The 14,209-nt window shown below is 38.0% G+C and overlaps 1 protein-coding gene across 2 annotated transcripts in view; it reads right to left on the bottom strand.

Moving 5' to 3' along the window:
- The window catches only part of CLRN3 (clarin 3), a 33,287-nt gene extending 19,285 nt beyond the window's left edge, over positions 1-14,002 (bottom strand). For both annotated transcript variants that reach the window (XM_074959160.1, XM_074959159.1), the window contains exons 1-2: positions 13,607-14,002; positions 3,978-4,154 (exon numbers count right to left, since the gene is read on the bottom strand). In XM_074959160.1, the coding sequence (XP_074815261.1) occupies positions 3,978-4,154; positions 13,607-13,835 (406 nt within the window). In that variant the 5' untranslated portion in view covers positions 13,836-14,002. The remainder of the gene's footprint in view (positions 1-3,977; positions 4,155-13,606) is intronic.
- Between the last annotated feature and the right edge of the window lie 207 nt (positions 14,003-14,209).

Genomic DNA, 14,209 nt, shown 5'->3' with positions numbered 1-14,209 from the left:
TAGGTTGACTGTGCATTGTGTGAAGAAATACTTCCTTTTATTTGTTTTAAACCTGCTGCCTACTAGTTTCATTTGGTGACCCCAGTTTTTGTGTTATGAGAAGTAGTAAACAACACTTCCTTATCTACTTTGTCTACCCCAGACATAATTTTATAGACCTCAATCATATCTCCTCTTAACCGTCTCTTTTCCAAGCTGAAAAGTCCAAGTCTTATTAATCTCTCCCCATATGGAAGACGTTCCATACTCCTAATAATTTTTGTTACCCTTTTCTGAACCTTTTCCAATTCCAATATATCTTTTTTGAGATGGGGTGACCACATCTGCACACAGTATTCAAGATGTGGGCATACCATGGATTTATATAGAGGCAATATGATATTTTCTGTCCTATTTTCTATCCCTTTCTTAATTATCCCCAGCATTCTGTTCACTTTTTTGACTACCGCTGCACATTGGCTGGATGTTTTCAGAGAACTATCCACAATCACTCCAAGCTCTCTTTCTTGAGTGGTAACAGCTAATTTAGACCCCATCATTTTATATGTATAGTTGGGATTATGCTTTCCAATGTGCATTACGTTGCATTTATCAATATTAAATTTCATCTGGCATTTTGTTGTCCAGTCACCCCCAGTTTTGAGAGATCCTTTTGTAGCTCTTTGCAGTCTGCCTGGGTCTTCACTATTTTTAGTAATTTTGTATTATCTGCAAATTTTGCCACCTCACTGTTTACCTCTTGTTCCAGATCATTTATGGATATGTTGAATAGGACTGGTCCCAGAACAGCCCCCGGGGGAACGCCACTATTTACCTCTCTCCATTCTGAAAACTGACCATTTATACCTACCCTTTGTTTCCTATCTTTTAACCAGCTACCAGTCCATGAGAGCACCTTCCCTCTTACCCCATGGCAGTTTACTTTGCTTAAGAGCCTTTGGTGAGGGACCTTGTCAAAAGCTTTCTGAAAATCTAAGTACACTATATCCACGGGATCCCCTTGGTCCACATGCTTGTTGACCCCCTCAAAGAATTCTAGTAGATTGGTGAGGCATGATTTCCCTTTACTAAAACCATGTTGACTCGTCCTCAACAAATTATGTTCATGTATGTGTCTTACAATTTTGTTCTTTATTATAGTTTCAACCAGTTTGCCCAGTACTGAAGTCAGGCTTACAGGCCTGTAATTGCCGGGATCACCTTGGAGCCCTTTTTAAAAATTGGCATCTCATTAGCTATCCTACAGTCATCTGATACCGAAGCTGATTTAAATGATAGCTTACAGACTACAGTTAGTAGTTCTGCAATTTCACACTTGAGTTCCTTCAGAAGTTTTGGGTGAATACCATCTGGTCCTGGTGACCTGGTGTTTAATTTATCAATTTGTTTCAAAACCTCCTCTAATGATATCTTAATCTGGGACAGTTCCTCAGATCTGTCACCTAAAAAGAGTGGCTCAGGTTTGGGAATCTCCCTCACATCCTCAGCCGTGAAGACCAATGCAAAGAATTCATTTAGTTTCACTGCAATGGCCTTATCATCCTTGAGTGCTCCTTTAGCACCTCGATCATTCAGTGGCCCCACTGGTTGTTTGGCAGGCTTCCTACTTCTGATGTACTTAAAAAAAAATTGCTACTACTTTTTGAGTCTTTGGCTAACTGTTCCTCAAATTCTTTTTTTGGCCTTCCTAATTGTATTTTTACAGTTCATTTGCCAGTGTTTGTGCTCCTTTCTATTTTCCTCACTAGGATTTAACTTCCACTTTTTAAAGGATGCCTTTTTGCCTCTCACTGCTTCTTTTACTTTGTTGTTTAGCCATGGTGGCTCTTTTTTGGTTCTCTTACCATGTTTTTTAATTTGGGATATACATTTCAGTTAAGCCTCTATTATGGTGTTTTTAAAAAGTTTCCGTGCAGTTTGCAGAGATTTCACTTTTGGTGCTGTACCCCTTAATTTCTGTTTAACTAACCTCCTCATTTTTGTGTAGTTCCCCTTTCTGAAATTAAATGCTACAGTGTTGGACCACTGTGGTGTTTTTCCTGCCACAGGGATATTAAATTTAATTATATTATGGTCACTATTACCAATCGGTCCAGCTATATTCACCTCTTGGACCAGATCCTGTGTTCCATTTAGGACTAGATCAAGAATTGCCTCTCCTCTGGTGGGTTCCAGGACCAGCTGCTCCAAGAAGCACTCATTTAAGGTGTCAAGAAACTTTATCTCTGCATCCCATCCTGAGGTGACATGTACCCAGTCAATATGGGGATAATTGAAATCCCCCATTTTTATCATTGAGTTTTTTATTTTAATAGCCTCTCTAATCTGCTTGAGCATTTCACAGTCACTATCACCATCCTGGTCAGGTGATCGGTAATATATCCCTACAGCTATATTCTTGTTATAAGAACATGGAATTTCTATCCATAGAGATTCTATGGTACAGTTGGATTCATTTATGATTTTTACTTCATTTGATTCTCTGCTTTCTTTCACATATAATGTCACTCCCCCAAAAGCACGACCTGTTCTGTCCTTCAGATATATTTTGTATCCTGGTATTACTGTATCACATTGATTATCCTCATTCCACCAAGTCTCTGTGATGCCTATTATATCAATATCCTCATTTAATACGAGGCACTCTAGTTCACGCATTTTATTATTTAGACTTCTAGCATTGGTATATAAGCACTTTAAAAACTTGTCTCCTTTTAGCTGTCTGCCATTACACAATGTAACTGAATGGGACTTTTTTTTTTATTTGACTGTTTCTGATCAGACCAGCCTGTATTTTATCATTTTCCATCCTCTCGTCCTCATTAAGACATAGAGATTCTCTATTAATAGAATCTCCCTTCAGGGATGTCCGAACCACGTGCTCCTCCGCACCTTTCCCCCAGCCCTTAGTTTAAAAACTGCCCTACAACATAAATATAAAATATATCATTTTGTCCTTGAGAATGAGTACTTTCCTAATTACTACTTCTGCATTTCTATCTCCTCTGACCTTGCTAAACTTGCTCTGAGTGGCCCTACATGCTCGCATGTGCATAAACAATGGGCTGAAGCTCTCTTAAGATAGGTTTGACTTTTCTTCAGAAATGAGTGAAATTAATGAGGCTCAGTGCTGGACGGAACTGGACACAAGGGTCCAGATTTTTAAAGGTATCTAGTGCATAAAGATGTAGATAGGTACCTAGTGGGATTTTCAAAAGCACATAGGTGCCTAAATACCTTTGCAAATTTAGTCCTTAGTCACTTCCAATACCTGCATTTTCCTGCATGTCTGCCTTGATTTCTGTAGTTTGAGAAGGGTCAGCTTCAGATCTCTACTATGATGTGCATGCATTTAATTGCATTAAATTATGTTGTAAATAGCTATCTCTGTTTTTTCATTTTTATTATTGCAATCAATGCACCCAGAAACTTACTGAATGATGGATTCATTTAAAATAACCATTACAATTTAATTGCTGTCTGAAGGAACAAGGTGCTCAGATACCATGGTGACAGGGATAGCATAAAACCTGAATAAAATAGAATTCTCTTTCAAATGTTGCTGGTTTGTGATATTTTCATAGTCCTCCCATAACCATTAAATTCATAGACACGCAATCCTTAAATCTTACTAGTGAGAAGATAATGCTGACTTGCTGTCACTCCTGATAAGTGCCAGAGCTCTTGCTAGAGATTAGAAGTCTACCCTATATATATAATTTATATAATATATAATTTAGAAATGGGTTGGTGTGTATGCATGCATGTGTAAATGAGAATCAAGTCCTATAATTGATGTATGCATGCACATTCTCTCTCTCTCTCTCTCTCACTCACTCACTCACTCACTCACATACTCCCCCCCTTCTTTGCTTTACCAGAGTGGTGTAAAGGGGCCTTAATGTACATGACAATCAGGCATTCTCTATGCAGTATATTATATAATTCCTTTAGAATAGCATGCATTACATACTTACCACTTAGGGAATTCCATGTATAGACTCCAATGGGTCCCAGAAATGTCTGGTAGGGATTGGAAACGGTGTTGCAGCATGTAAATCCAGAACTCATAAGGGAGCTAAGCAAACTGAGAACTAGGAGCAAGATAATCACAACGTTCAAACTTTTCATTTCTGTCTTTCCCAACGCTGTCACTGAAATATGATAGCTCAGCGTTAATACCAGATCCAATATTTGATATTAATAAAAGTCAAGTTTTGCTGAAAATACAAAACTGATTGTGAGCATATACTTATAGCCACCTAAGTCTCAGAGATCTGTTTGTGAATGGGAACCTGGGGTACAGTTGGGCCTTGAGCCTAGGGCAGTTGGGCCTTGATACATTTGAGGATCTGGGCCTTCGTTATTACTTTATATGTGTAGATTGCTGTGTCTATTATTTTTCTGTCTTCCATAAAATCCTTCTAATTTGTCAATATTGTTCTGGTAATAAAATGCCCAGATCTGAACACAATATTCCAGGTGCAGTCACAGTAGGTCTGTGCTGAGAATAGGGTACCATTGTACCTGGATATTTTATGTATTTACTTATTTTGATTTAAATAATATTAAAAAGATACCTATACAAGGCTCTAGGTGCCTTTACATGTAATTAGTATGGCAACAAAATCCCAACCACATTAGAACAATCATTCAAACAGGAACTGTGCCAGTCAGCATCCACAGAAAAAACTCATTTCCACCCCTCCTTTGGATACAACAGATTATTGTAGAGTTTACTGTCTATAACTAGAGAAATCGTAACAGTAATCAGGCCTCCACTGTGTTTCTTTTAAAATAGGTCATTGAAAATAAACAGGAAAGGAAACTGCTGTCTCTTGTTTTACATGTTACTCCTGGGATCTGAGGATACTTGATACCATAAGCCAATTTCTGGAAACTTTGTTCTATGTAACACCAGATGAGGCTCTGTTATGTAAACTATATACAAATGTCAGTAATTCTCCTTGAAATAAACAGGAAAAGATGGTGACTCAGGAGGTGGACATTTCACAAAGCTGAAGTGAAGCAAGTGCTACCTCAGCTTTATTATGCATATAGTCTTATTACTAATTTTTGTCTATTTCACAAAATAAGTCTGGGTCTGTATGGATAGGATCAGTCCATTCTTCTCTGCTAAACTTACTTTAACCTGTTCACTCAAGTTTAACTAATCATGAGAGAGCCTAATCATGAGTTTGGACCCACTCTACTCCCTGACCACGAGTAATTGATCTTATGCAGACACATTGCAATCCCAAGTTAGCAGATACAATATATCTGCACACTGGTGCAGTGTATTTAGAGGCACATTAAGTAGCATGTCCCATCCAGCATAGGATATTTTTAAAAAAAGGTTTTTAGGTCATATGTTATAGGTTGCCTTTCTAGTGTTTGTAATATTTTGTTGGATGCTAGAATAAAATCCCATACTTCACAGCTGGAACCAGCAAAAGGAATCTGCAAAAGCAGATTTTATTGAAAATAATCGGTATGAATCTACATTTAAATAAAACCCTCTGTGCATTTACAGTGCAAAACACTCCACGTACGAAGGCTGTGGACATTTGCCCCCACCTGTGGAATTCTCCCACAACCCTACCTGGCCTTTCCTACATCTATTTGCTTATTTTATTTTTACCACAGGATAGGTCAGGTTTTGGACTATATTTAGGACTGTGACAATGTATTGGCTTTAGGACCCTATTAAATGCTCAAACTCTCATTGATTTCAATGGGAACAAGTTTAGGCTACTGCCCTTGGTGTCTTCAATCTCCAGTGCTACCAGTTTGATACCTTTCACTAGTTCTACATTCATTTAAAAATTTACATTACATACTATAATTTTTTAAAGTACAATATAATCCAACCCAACTTGATACATCCCCATGAGGCATCACAGAACACCTGTCTGCATGAAAATTGATGATCAATTAAGTCAATTCTAGCGTCAGTACTTTTCAAGTGTTTGTCAAGAGTTTCTGTAAGGTACTGAAAAAATAATAAAACTTCCTCTAATGATGTCACTTCCTGTTTCTTAATAAAGTTAGTTCAAGACTGGCATGTAGGCACACCTCACCCTGCCACTTCTTCACAAAATAAATGGCCCTAAAAATGGCCTAAGTTTGCTTTCAGATTGAAAACAAGCCAAGCCACTGACAAAACACTTCCCACCCGGTATTAGCTGAATAAAACTTTTCTGATGTGCCCGCCATAGGTAAATAATTAAAACACAAACTCTGCTTATACTTTGGTAGGTACACAAATGTTCTGAGGTGACTAACAGCTTCTGAATTTTTGCCAGCTCATTCTGCCCAGCTCATGAAAGTATAAAGTACTTGAATTACCCCATATAAATCATTAGCAGCTTGTTAGTAGGCTGCTGTTACCTTGGTCAAGTTTTTTGTGTTCTGTACTTTAACTTCCAAAATGTACAACAGGAAATCCAATATATCTTTCAGTGGAGTAAATAAATAGGGAGGTCTGTCATTGTAAAGGTCTTTGTTAGTCTGTTTGTAAGGCTACTAATTAACTAACCCTTTAAAAACAACCACAGTGCTGTTGCCAGCAAATTCCTTAGATCCCAAGAACAGTCTTACAAGGGCAAAATTCTCCTTTTTATTTCACGCTGCAGATCTTTATAGCACGTTTCCCATTCCATTTCTCACACACACCATGCACTGAGCATAATGGGAGTTCCGCAAGAGAAACCAGCGCAGAATATGTCATAGAGATCCATAGTGCACGAGATGCTTGCTATTAGTGAGAGGATGTGCTGTATATTTAAAAGTATGTTCATAACTCTTCCTAATAAATATTGTATAAAACTTATTGAAGAAAAAGCATACCTCTCCCTTCACATTTTCTTTGTGCACGTTTGTATTATCATCCTTTTTATATTCTGAAAAAATATGATCTTTCATGATTCTGAAGCTAGACATATTTCCACTTTTACCTGGTAGCTAAATGATGACAAATAGTTTGTGCATTTTAAAATCCTTTTAGTTTTTAAATTGCTGTGAAGCAAATTGGTAGTCTCATAATATAAAGATGCACATAATAAAATGAATGAATGACATGTTAAAGTTGTTGGAATCTTTGCTTGGAAAGATTAAAAATGGTTGCTGAAAATTCAACACAACAACAATGCAAACTACTATGGAAGATTTCAAATTCTGACATTTAAAATAGAAACTTCACAACATGAAGAAGAAGGAAGCCAAGTTGAACAACATCTATTTCCCCAAAGATGCTGAACTGCTCATCAGAAGGATATTAGAAAAACGGAGGAACCATCTCCTGCACCTTATATACTCCACAAATGACCACCTGTAGCAGGGCAGTCACCCACTCCTGCCTGGAAGGGCTTAAAACAGCCCTGGGAGAGGGCTGGGGCAGGGGAAAAGCTAGGCTGATTGGGAGGCAGCCTCAGCTGTGGCCATGCCCCAAACAGACCCAGCTGGCCCTATAAAAGCCAGTGAAGCCAGGAGCAGAAGAACTCTTCCTCTAGCTTGTTGAGGGAGAGGGGCCTGACTGTTGGGAAGCTGAGAGAGTACCTGTGGTAGAGCAGGGCTGGGGGAAGGCCAGAGGAGCTGGGGAGCTCCAGCCTGGAAATTCTCCAGGCTGCAGGTCTAGAGTAAGGCCACAGAGGTACTGGGGTTGCAGAGGGCAGCCCATGGGTAGGCAGAGGCAGCAGGTCCCCCTTGCCTATGATGAATGGCACTTACACTACAGTTGGCCCCAGGGAACGGGGGTGAGGTGAGGACTAGCAGTGGCCATAGACTGAGGTGAGGGTTGGGAGGGGAGACCCAAATCTGTGTAGGGTACCGCAGGTGGCAGCACCTTGGTGTGAAAGGGGGCACTGGGGTCTGGGAGGGACTTGGGACCCAGTGGCAGTGGGACATCAGCCTGCAGAGGGTGCTCTGGAGGCTGGAACGCTAATTCCCTGGATGACCAGCAGGAGGTGCTGCAGGGGTGAGTCTCGCATCGCTACACCACCTCAGACAAGAAATCATTGCATGCTCCCACATGCTGGAAGAAAAAAATCAGTAAACCTACCTGGAGATCATGGAGGAAACCCAAAACTATCAAATAAAACCCCCGATGACTGCCATTCCACACACAGACAAAAAGTGGAACCAACTACAACCCCTCAACCAGTTGGTTAAAAAAACAACCTTTTTTTAATCCACTTATAGTTTTGGCCTTCACAACATCCCCTGGCAACAAGTTCCACAGGTTGACTCCACTGTGTGACGAAGTTCTTCCTTTTGTTTGTTTAAACCTACGGCCTATTGATTTCATTGGGTGACCCCTGGTTCTTGTGTTTTGTGAAGGGGTAAATAACACTTCCTTATTGTCTCCACACCATTCATGATTTCATAGATTTCTATCATGCCCCCTATCCCTTAGTCTTCTCTTTTCCACGCTGAATAGTCTCAGTTTTTTAAATCTCTCCTCGTATGGAAGCTGTTCTATACCCTTAATCATTTTCGTTACCCTTCTCTGTAACTTGTACATTCTAATGTATCTTTTTTTCAGATGGAGTGACCAGCACTGCATTCAGTATTCCCAATGTAGGCATACCATGGATTTACACAGTGGCTTTATAATCTTTTTTGTCTTATCTACTCCTTTCCTAATGGTTCCTAACATTCTGTTAGCTTTTTTGACTACGGCTGCACATTGAGCAGATGTTTTCAGAGAACTATCTAAAATAACTCCAAGATCTCTTTCTTGGGTAGTAATAGCTAATTTAGACCTCATTGTTTTGTAGGAATAATTGGGATTATGTTTTCCAATGTGCACTACTTTGCACATTGATTACCTTCCTTCATCCTCAAACCACTCACCACCCAAAGGGCCAGCCTCCATTGAAATAGTACTGACTTCCTCCAGAAACTCTGCACCATTAACAACCTCCCCCAGAACACCACCCTTGCCTCTATGGATGTTACTTTCTTATGTACCAACATCCCTCACCATGATGGAATCGCTGCCTGCCTCAAATACCTACAAGATAATTTACAACATTCAGAAATCCACCCCAAACACATTGTCAAACTCATCCATTTCATCTTCACCCACAACAACTTCACATTTAACAATAAACACTTTGTCCAAACCATGGGAATGGCCCTGGATAGTAAAATGGTTCCTCAATATGCCAATGTCTCTTCCTGTATCACCTTGAGGAAGAATTTCTGAAAAAATGTACTATGAAATCAACCATATAGCTGAGATACATCAATGATATTTTTTTCCCCCTCTGGACAGACAACCTCGCTTCCCTCATAGATTTTTTTTTTCACCACAACTTCACCTGCTACCCTACACTGGAACCCATATGGGGTATAATCAAGCAATTACAGTCCATACTTGATGGGGACCACATCTTGAAAGGAAATCTTTCCCAAACCATCTCTTCTGGCCTTCAAACAACAGTACAATCTCCCCAAACTCTTTATCATTAGAATTAAGCTCTCCATAGACCCCAAAGGGCACCAGATCTTGCCAGAACAACGGATGCAAAACTTGCAGACCTATCTCCACTGCTACAATCATCAGTATTCTCCTCCCTCCCCCTGCAACACACCTTTCAAGATCCATGGGTTCTACACATGCGGTGTATCTCATCCAGCGCATCAAATGCGCCTTCGACAACTATGTGGTGTGGGTGAAACCAGACAATTGTTATACTCTCAAATGAACTAACAGAAAAATAAGACCAAAAAAATATCACCCATATGTGAACAATTTTCACAAAGTGATCACTCCATATGTAGCCTCTCAGTCCTCATTCTCAAAGGAAATCTGCACAACACCTTCAAGAAATGAGCCTGGGAATTGAAATTCATAACTCTGCTAGATGCTAAACACCATGGACTTAATACAGACAATGGTTTTATGGCTTATTAAAATTTGTCACACCCAACTGCATGCTAACCCTTAATTGCTCACTTCTTTTTAAGTGGTCTCCAATAGCACGTGGGGACCCTTATGCTTAACAATCTGTCCCAACTTGTATTTAGCTCAGACACTCTGGTTAGCTTCCCCATACCTGAAGAACTTTGTCAAGCTCAAAAACTCATCCTTTCCACCAAGAGAAGCTGGTTCAATAAAAGATATCACTGCTCTTGAGGTTACTTTTTTTTTCCTTTCAATTAAAGGTGCTTAACTTGTACTGTCAATTCTATTTTCTCACATAAATGTGGCCTTTTGAGAGCCTCTTCCTTTTCACTGATGGGGAGGTGGTCATGGAATGCAGCCTTTGTGAATATGGCAGAAGAGCTCTCTTCACCATCCGATATCACATTAACCTAAAGGTATGACTATTCCTCAAGACCCTTGGATGGAGGACACTGTACAGTATTGGAATGTTCTGACTTTTGTGGCCTAACTTTTTTGATGATCATTTTAACAGATGAAGTTAAAAAATGAAGAAAATAATCTTTCACAGAAGTGTATGTATGTTTAAAAATTTGTAGAATCATATACAATAGACTTTAACAAATAAATAATAATGTACAATACAGATCCTAAGAATTACTTTACAACAAGTGCACTCTACACTGACTTTATTCCTAGAGGAATTTATTTGAGAGACTTTTTAACTTAAAGAAAACTATATTTAGACTATTCTTTAAACATATCTTTGTCTATATAATAAAAATCTCCCTTAAAGTAGCTTTCATGGCCAGAATAAACTCTGGGTCTTTTCAAATTTAAATATCTCAGGCATTCTTATTTTTCAATAACTATAAATAGCTATTGTGGTAGCTAATGATTTAGTAATGTCGTATTTTAAATCTCACTTCTACTTTAATTTGAGAAGAACAAAACAGGGTCACAAATCTCTCTCTGCTTGGTCAAAGCCTACTTGCCCTACCCATACAAATATTCTGTGACTGATTTTCATTTTATAATAGCACCTAGAGGCCATAATCAGAACTGGGGCTCCATTGTGCTAGCTGCTGTAAAAACACAAAAACGAGGTGCATACCCTGAACTGCTTCCAATCTAAGGCCCTGATTCTGCAATGAGCTCTGTGTGGGTAGACTGCTGTGGCCACTGAAGTCAATGAAGGTCCGTCTGCATGGAGCTAGGATGAGGACCTACGTCCGTTGGTGTGAGAGGGATACAGTCAAAGGTAAACAACCTTTTTTATATACAAAATTTGAAATTAAAATAATATTTTAACTAGACAAATATAGGGCTGATCTGTCCCCAGTACCTTTGTTCTAATTGAAATTGTTTCAATGGACTGATACCAAACTGTGTCACTATTTTCATTTTTAAACTATTTAAGATATTCTACTACTAACACTCGCAACTGTTTTTTTCCCCATTGTAATGTGGTCCTTATAACTTGCATTGAAATAACGTTGCCATCCTCATAATTTTGATAATATGCTGTTATCATAGATAATCAGCCAAAGGTGACTTCAGTGCAGTTACACTATACAGAAAGTCTCTTGTCAATGTTACATATTGTTGTGGTCTTGGTAATGTTTTGTCATTGGGTGCAGGTAGAGTCTCCTTACTAAACTCAGAAAAGATTATGTTAAGTATGTAAAAATAAATTACCCTGATTACTATTTCCTAGACTAGGATGGGGTCCTGTCTGGGTCAGTTCTGTTCTGTTCATTTGTTTGTGGCATCATGGTCTTTGTCAAAAGTATCATATATAAAATAATCTATAAAATATACATCTTGTCTGCTAATTATTTTAAACCATTCTTCCCCGACTTTCTCAATAGGTTTTGTGGCTTGCTTCTTTTCTCTCGTTCAAAGGAGTATATCAGAATAGTTTCTTTGAAGCCAATGGAGTCACACTGGTGTAAAATCCAGTGTAAGGCCCTGATCCTTGCAAACACTTATGTACATGCCTAGCTTTTACTAGTTCCATTTTGCTTTTTCTAATATATTTTTTCTAATATTTGCTTGTCTTATATCTATAGCATCTTTGTTCAAGGTTCCCCTAGGTAAAACTTCATCTTTCATTGTTTTTCCCTCTCTCTTTCCTCATTTTCCCCTCGTCTTGTCTATATCTAGGCTTGGAAGGATGAGATTTTTTATCAGTAAGTTTAGTAATCGTCAATTTCACCAAACATACACAAAGCGATGAAAAAATATTTCCACTGATGATAACTTAAATATATATATATATAGGCAGAGTAAGAAAATACTGGTTAGGAACTTGCTAGAGGTTGATTTCAGGGTATTTACTTTGTATATTTTGACATGTGATGTCGACAATATGTGTTCTAATAGTATAAAGCTTTAACTTTTTTAATTTCAACATCTACTGTAATTAATTATTGTCTGACATGCCCCATAATTTTCCACAGCTGTGAAAATGTTAATAGACAAAAATTGAAAAAATTATTAAAAATAAACATCCATATTATCCAACAAAATTATAACAATATAAAAATTGAATTCTGCCAAGCCTATCTATATTCTCTCTCCTCTCCCTCCCCCCCACCTCTCACTTTCTCTTCTTTGTTTTTTGCCTGTCGTCCTTCTGTCCTATGGTAAATTTACTAGTAAGAGGAAATATGAAGAACTGAAGATATATATGTCTGATTTTTCTGTAAGTGTAGAGTTCAGCTTTGACCCAATCTATTGGACATTTTCAGATGTTGTGAAGTCTAAGATGCGTTTGGGTGGAAAAACACAACTTATTCTAATTCCCTGAGTTGTGTTGGAAATCTCATGTCATGGTTTATCAAAGTGGAATGTTGAAAGGCACCCTTTGGTAGTCTCATGGAGAAACATCCCTATAACAGGTGTATGTCAAGCTCACGCTGCAAGGTACATTCCATACTGTCATGTTAGTCAAAAAGGAATTGCTAGTATTATATAGCTACAGTAACATGCAAACATAAAAGATTTTAAAAATACTAGTTTATATGTTGAGCTGACTGGCTTCATTATTTACAAGTTAAAATGAAGGAGCCTTAAAAGAAAAGGCTAAAAATGAATATTACCCAATACCTAACTAAAATGACAATCAATTTATACAAATTTTGCCAAAATATTTGTATTGGCATTGTTAAATTGTTTAAATGTTTTACAGCCTAACATGAAACTTGTGACAATCATGTTTTAGAATAAAATTACTGTCTAAAACCTAGCATTTTGGTCAGAGCTCTGTATGCATGTCATTCCAAATCAGCAGGAACTGTATTATCTTTTTGAAATAACTTGTAATAAAAACGATAATAAAATGAGCAGTAACTATTTTTCTGCTATTGACTGAAAGCTTCTGCAAACTTAGACTTGCTGTTTTTAATACAACTGTTTCCCTTTTACCCTGATACTTTCCACTGACAAAGCTATGAACTAATAAGATCCTGGATAATGTGAAAGGGTTGCTGTTTGCAATTGTGTTGCTGCTATTATGTGCTGTACTATTTGTTCTCTTATTTTTACAACTCTCCTAAATCCCATAATGTTAGTATGTAAATACTCTAGTCTTCAATAAAAATATATGTATAAACAAATAAAAGACATGAACTGCTCTTCATAGTATCTGCTAAAATGAAATTATCAAGGTAAGACAACACAACAGTATCCATTTATATTCACTATAGTAGTTACCTTGGAAATTTTTGGCTGGCGTTTCAAGTCCACCGATCACCTTCTTTGAACACACACCTTCAAAAACCCCATATGTGACGGTTATAATAGCACTTGAATTTCCTTCGGTAAAGTTAACATTACTTGAGACCCAGTTTTTGTTTGCAAGAACGATGCAGACTATCACAAAAGACCAAATACTGGTAAAACAGGCAGATGCAAACATCAATGTTTTTTTTCTGGATGGCATTTTATCAGAGAGATGTGTTTTCTTGTGGTGCAGGTTATAGTTTTCTTCTTTCCTTAGTCTTGTTAATGAGAGCTCCAAGCTGAAAGAGACTGTTCCCTGCTGTTAGAGATTATAGACCTAGTTTTGTACTGGTAGAAAATTATGCCAGTAAAACTTTGAACTAACAGCAGTGGTAATAAAGTTGTAAAATAACTGAACTTTGGTCTGGAGAAAAGATGTTGCCATAGTTACAACCATACTAGTCTAACAAAGGACAGTAGGAATCTGCCACTACAATGTCTCTTCATCAAATGATTTCCTATTGGCTGTGTTTTGCCAAGTGAAATGAAACCAAATCAAGCGTTAGTCTTTCAAATCAGATTTCCTTAGATATC

The sequence above is a fragment of the Natator depressus genome, chromosome 7 (assembly GCF_965152275.1).
Source record: "Natator depressus isolate rNatDep1 chromosome 7, rNatDep2.hap1, whole genome shotgun sequence".
Lineage (NCBI taxonomy): Eukaryota > Metazoa > Chordata > Testudines > Cheloniidae > Natator > Natator depressus.
Note: the sequence above shows the minus strand (reverse complement) of the source record. Positions and strands in the feature narration are given on the sequence as shown.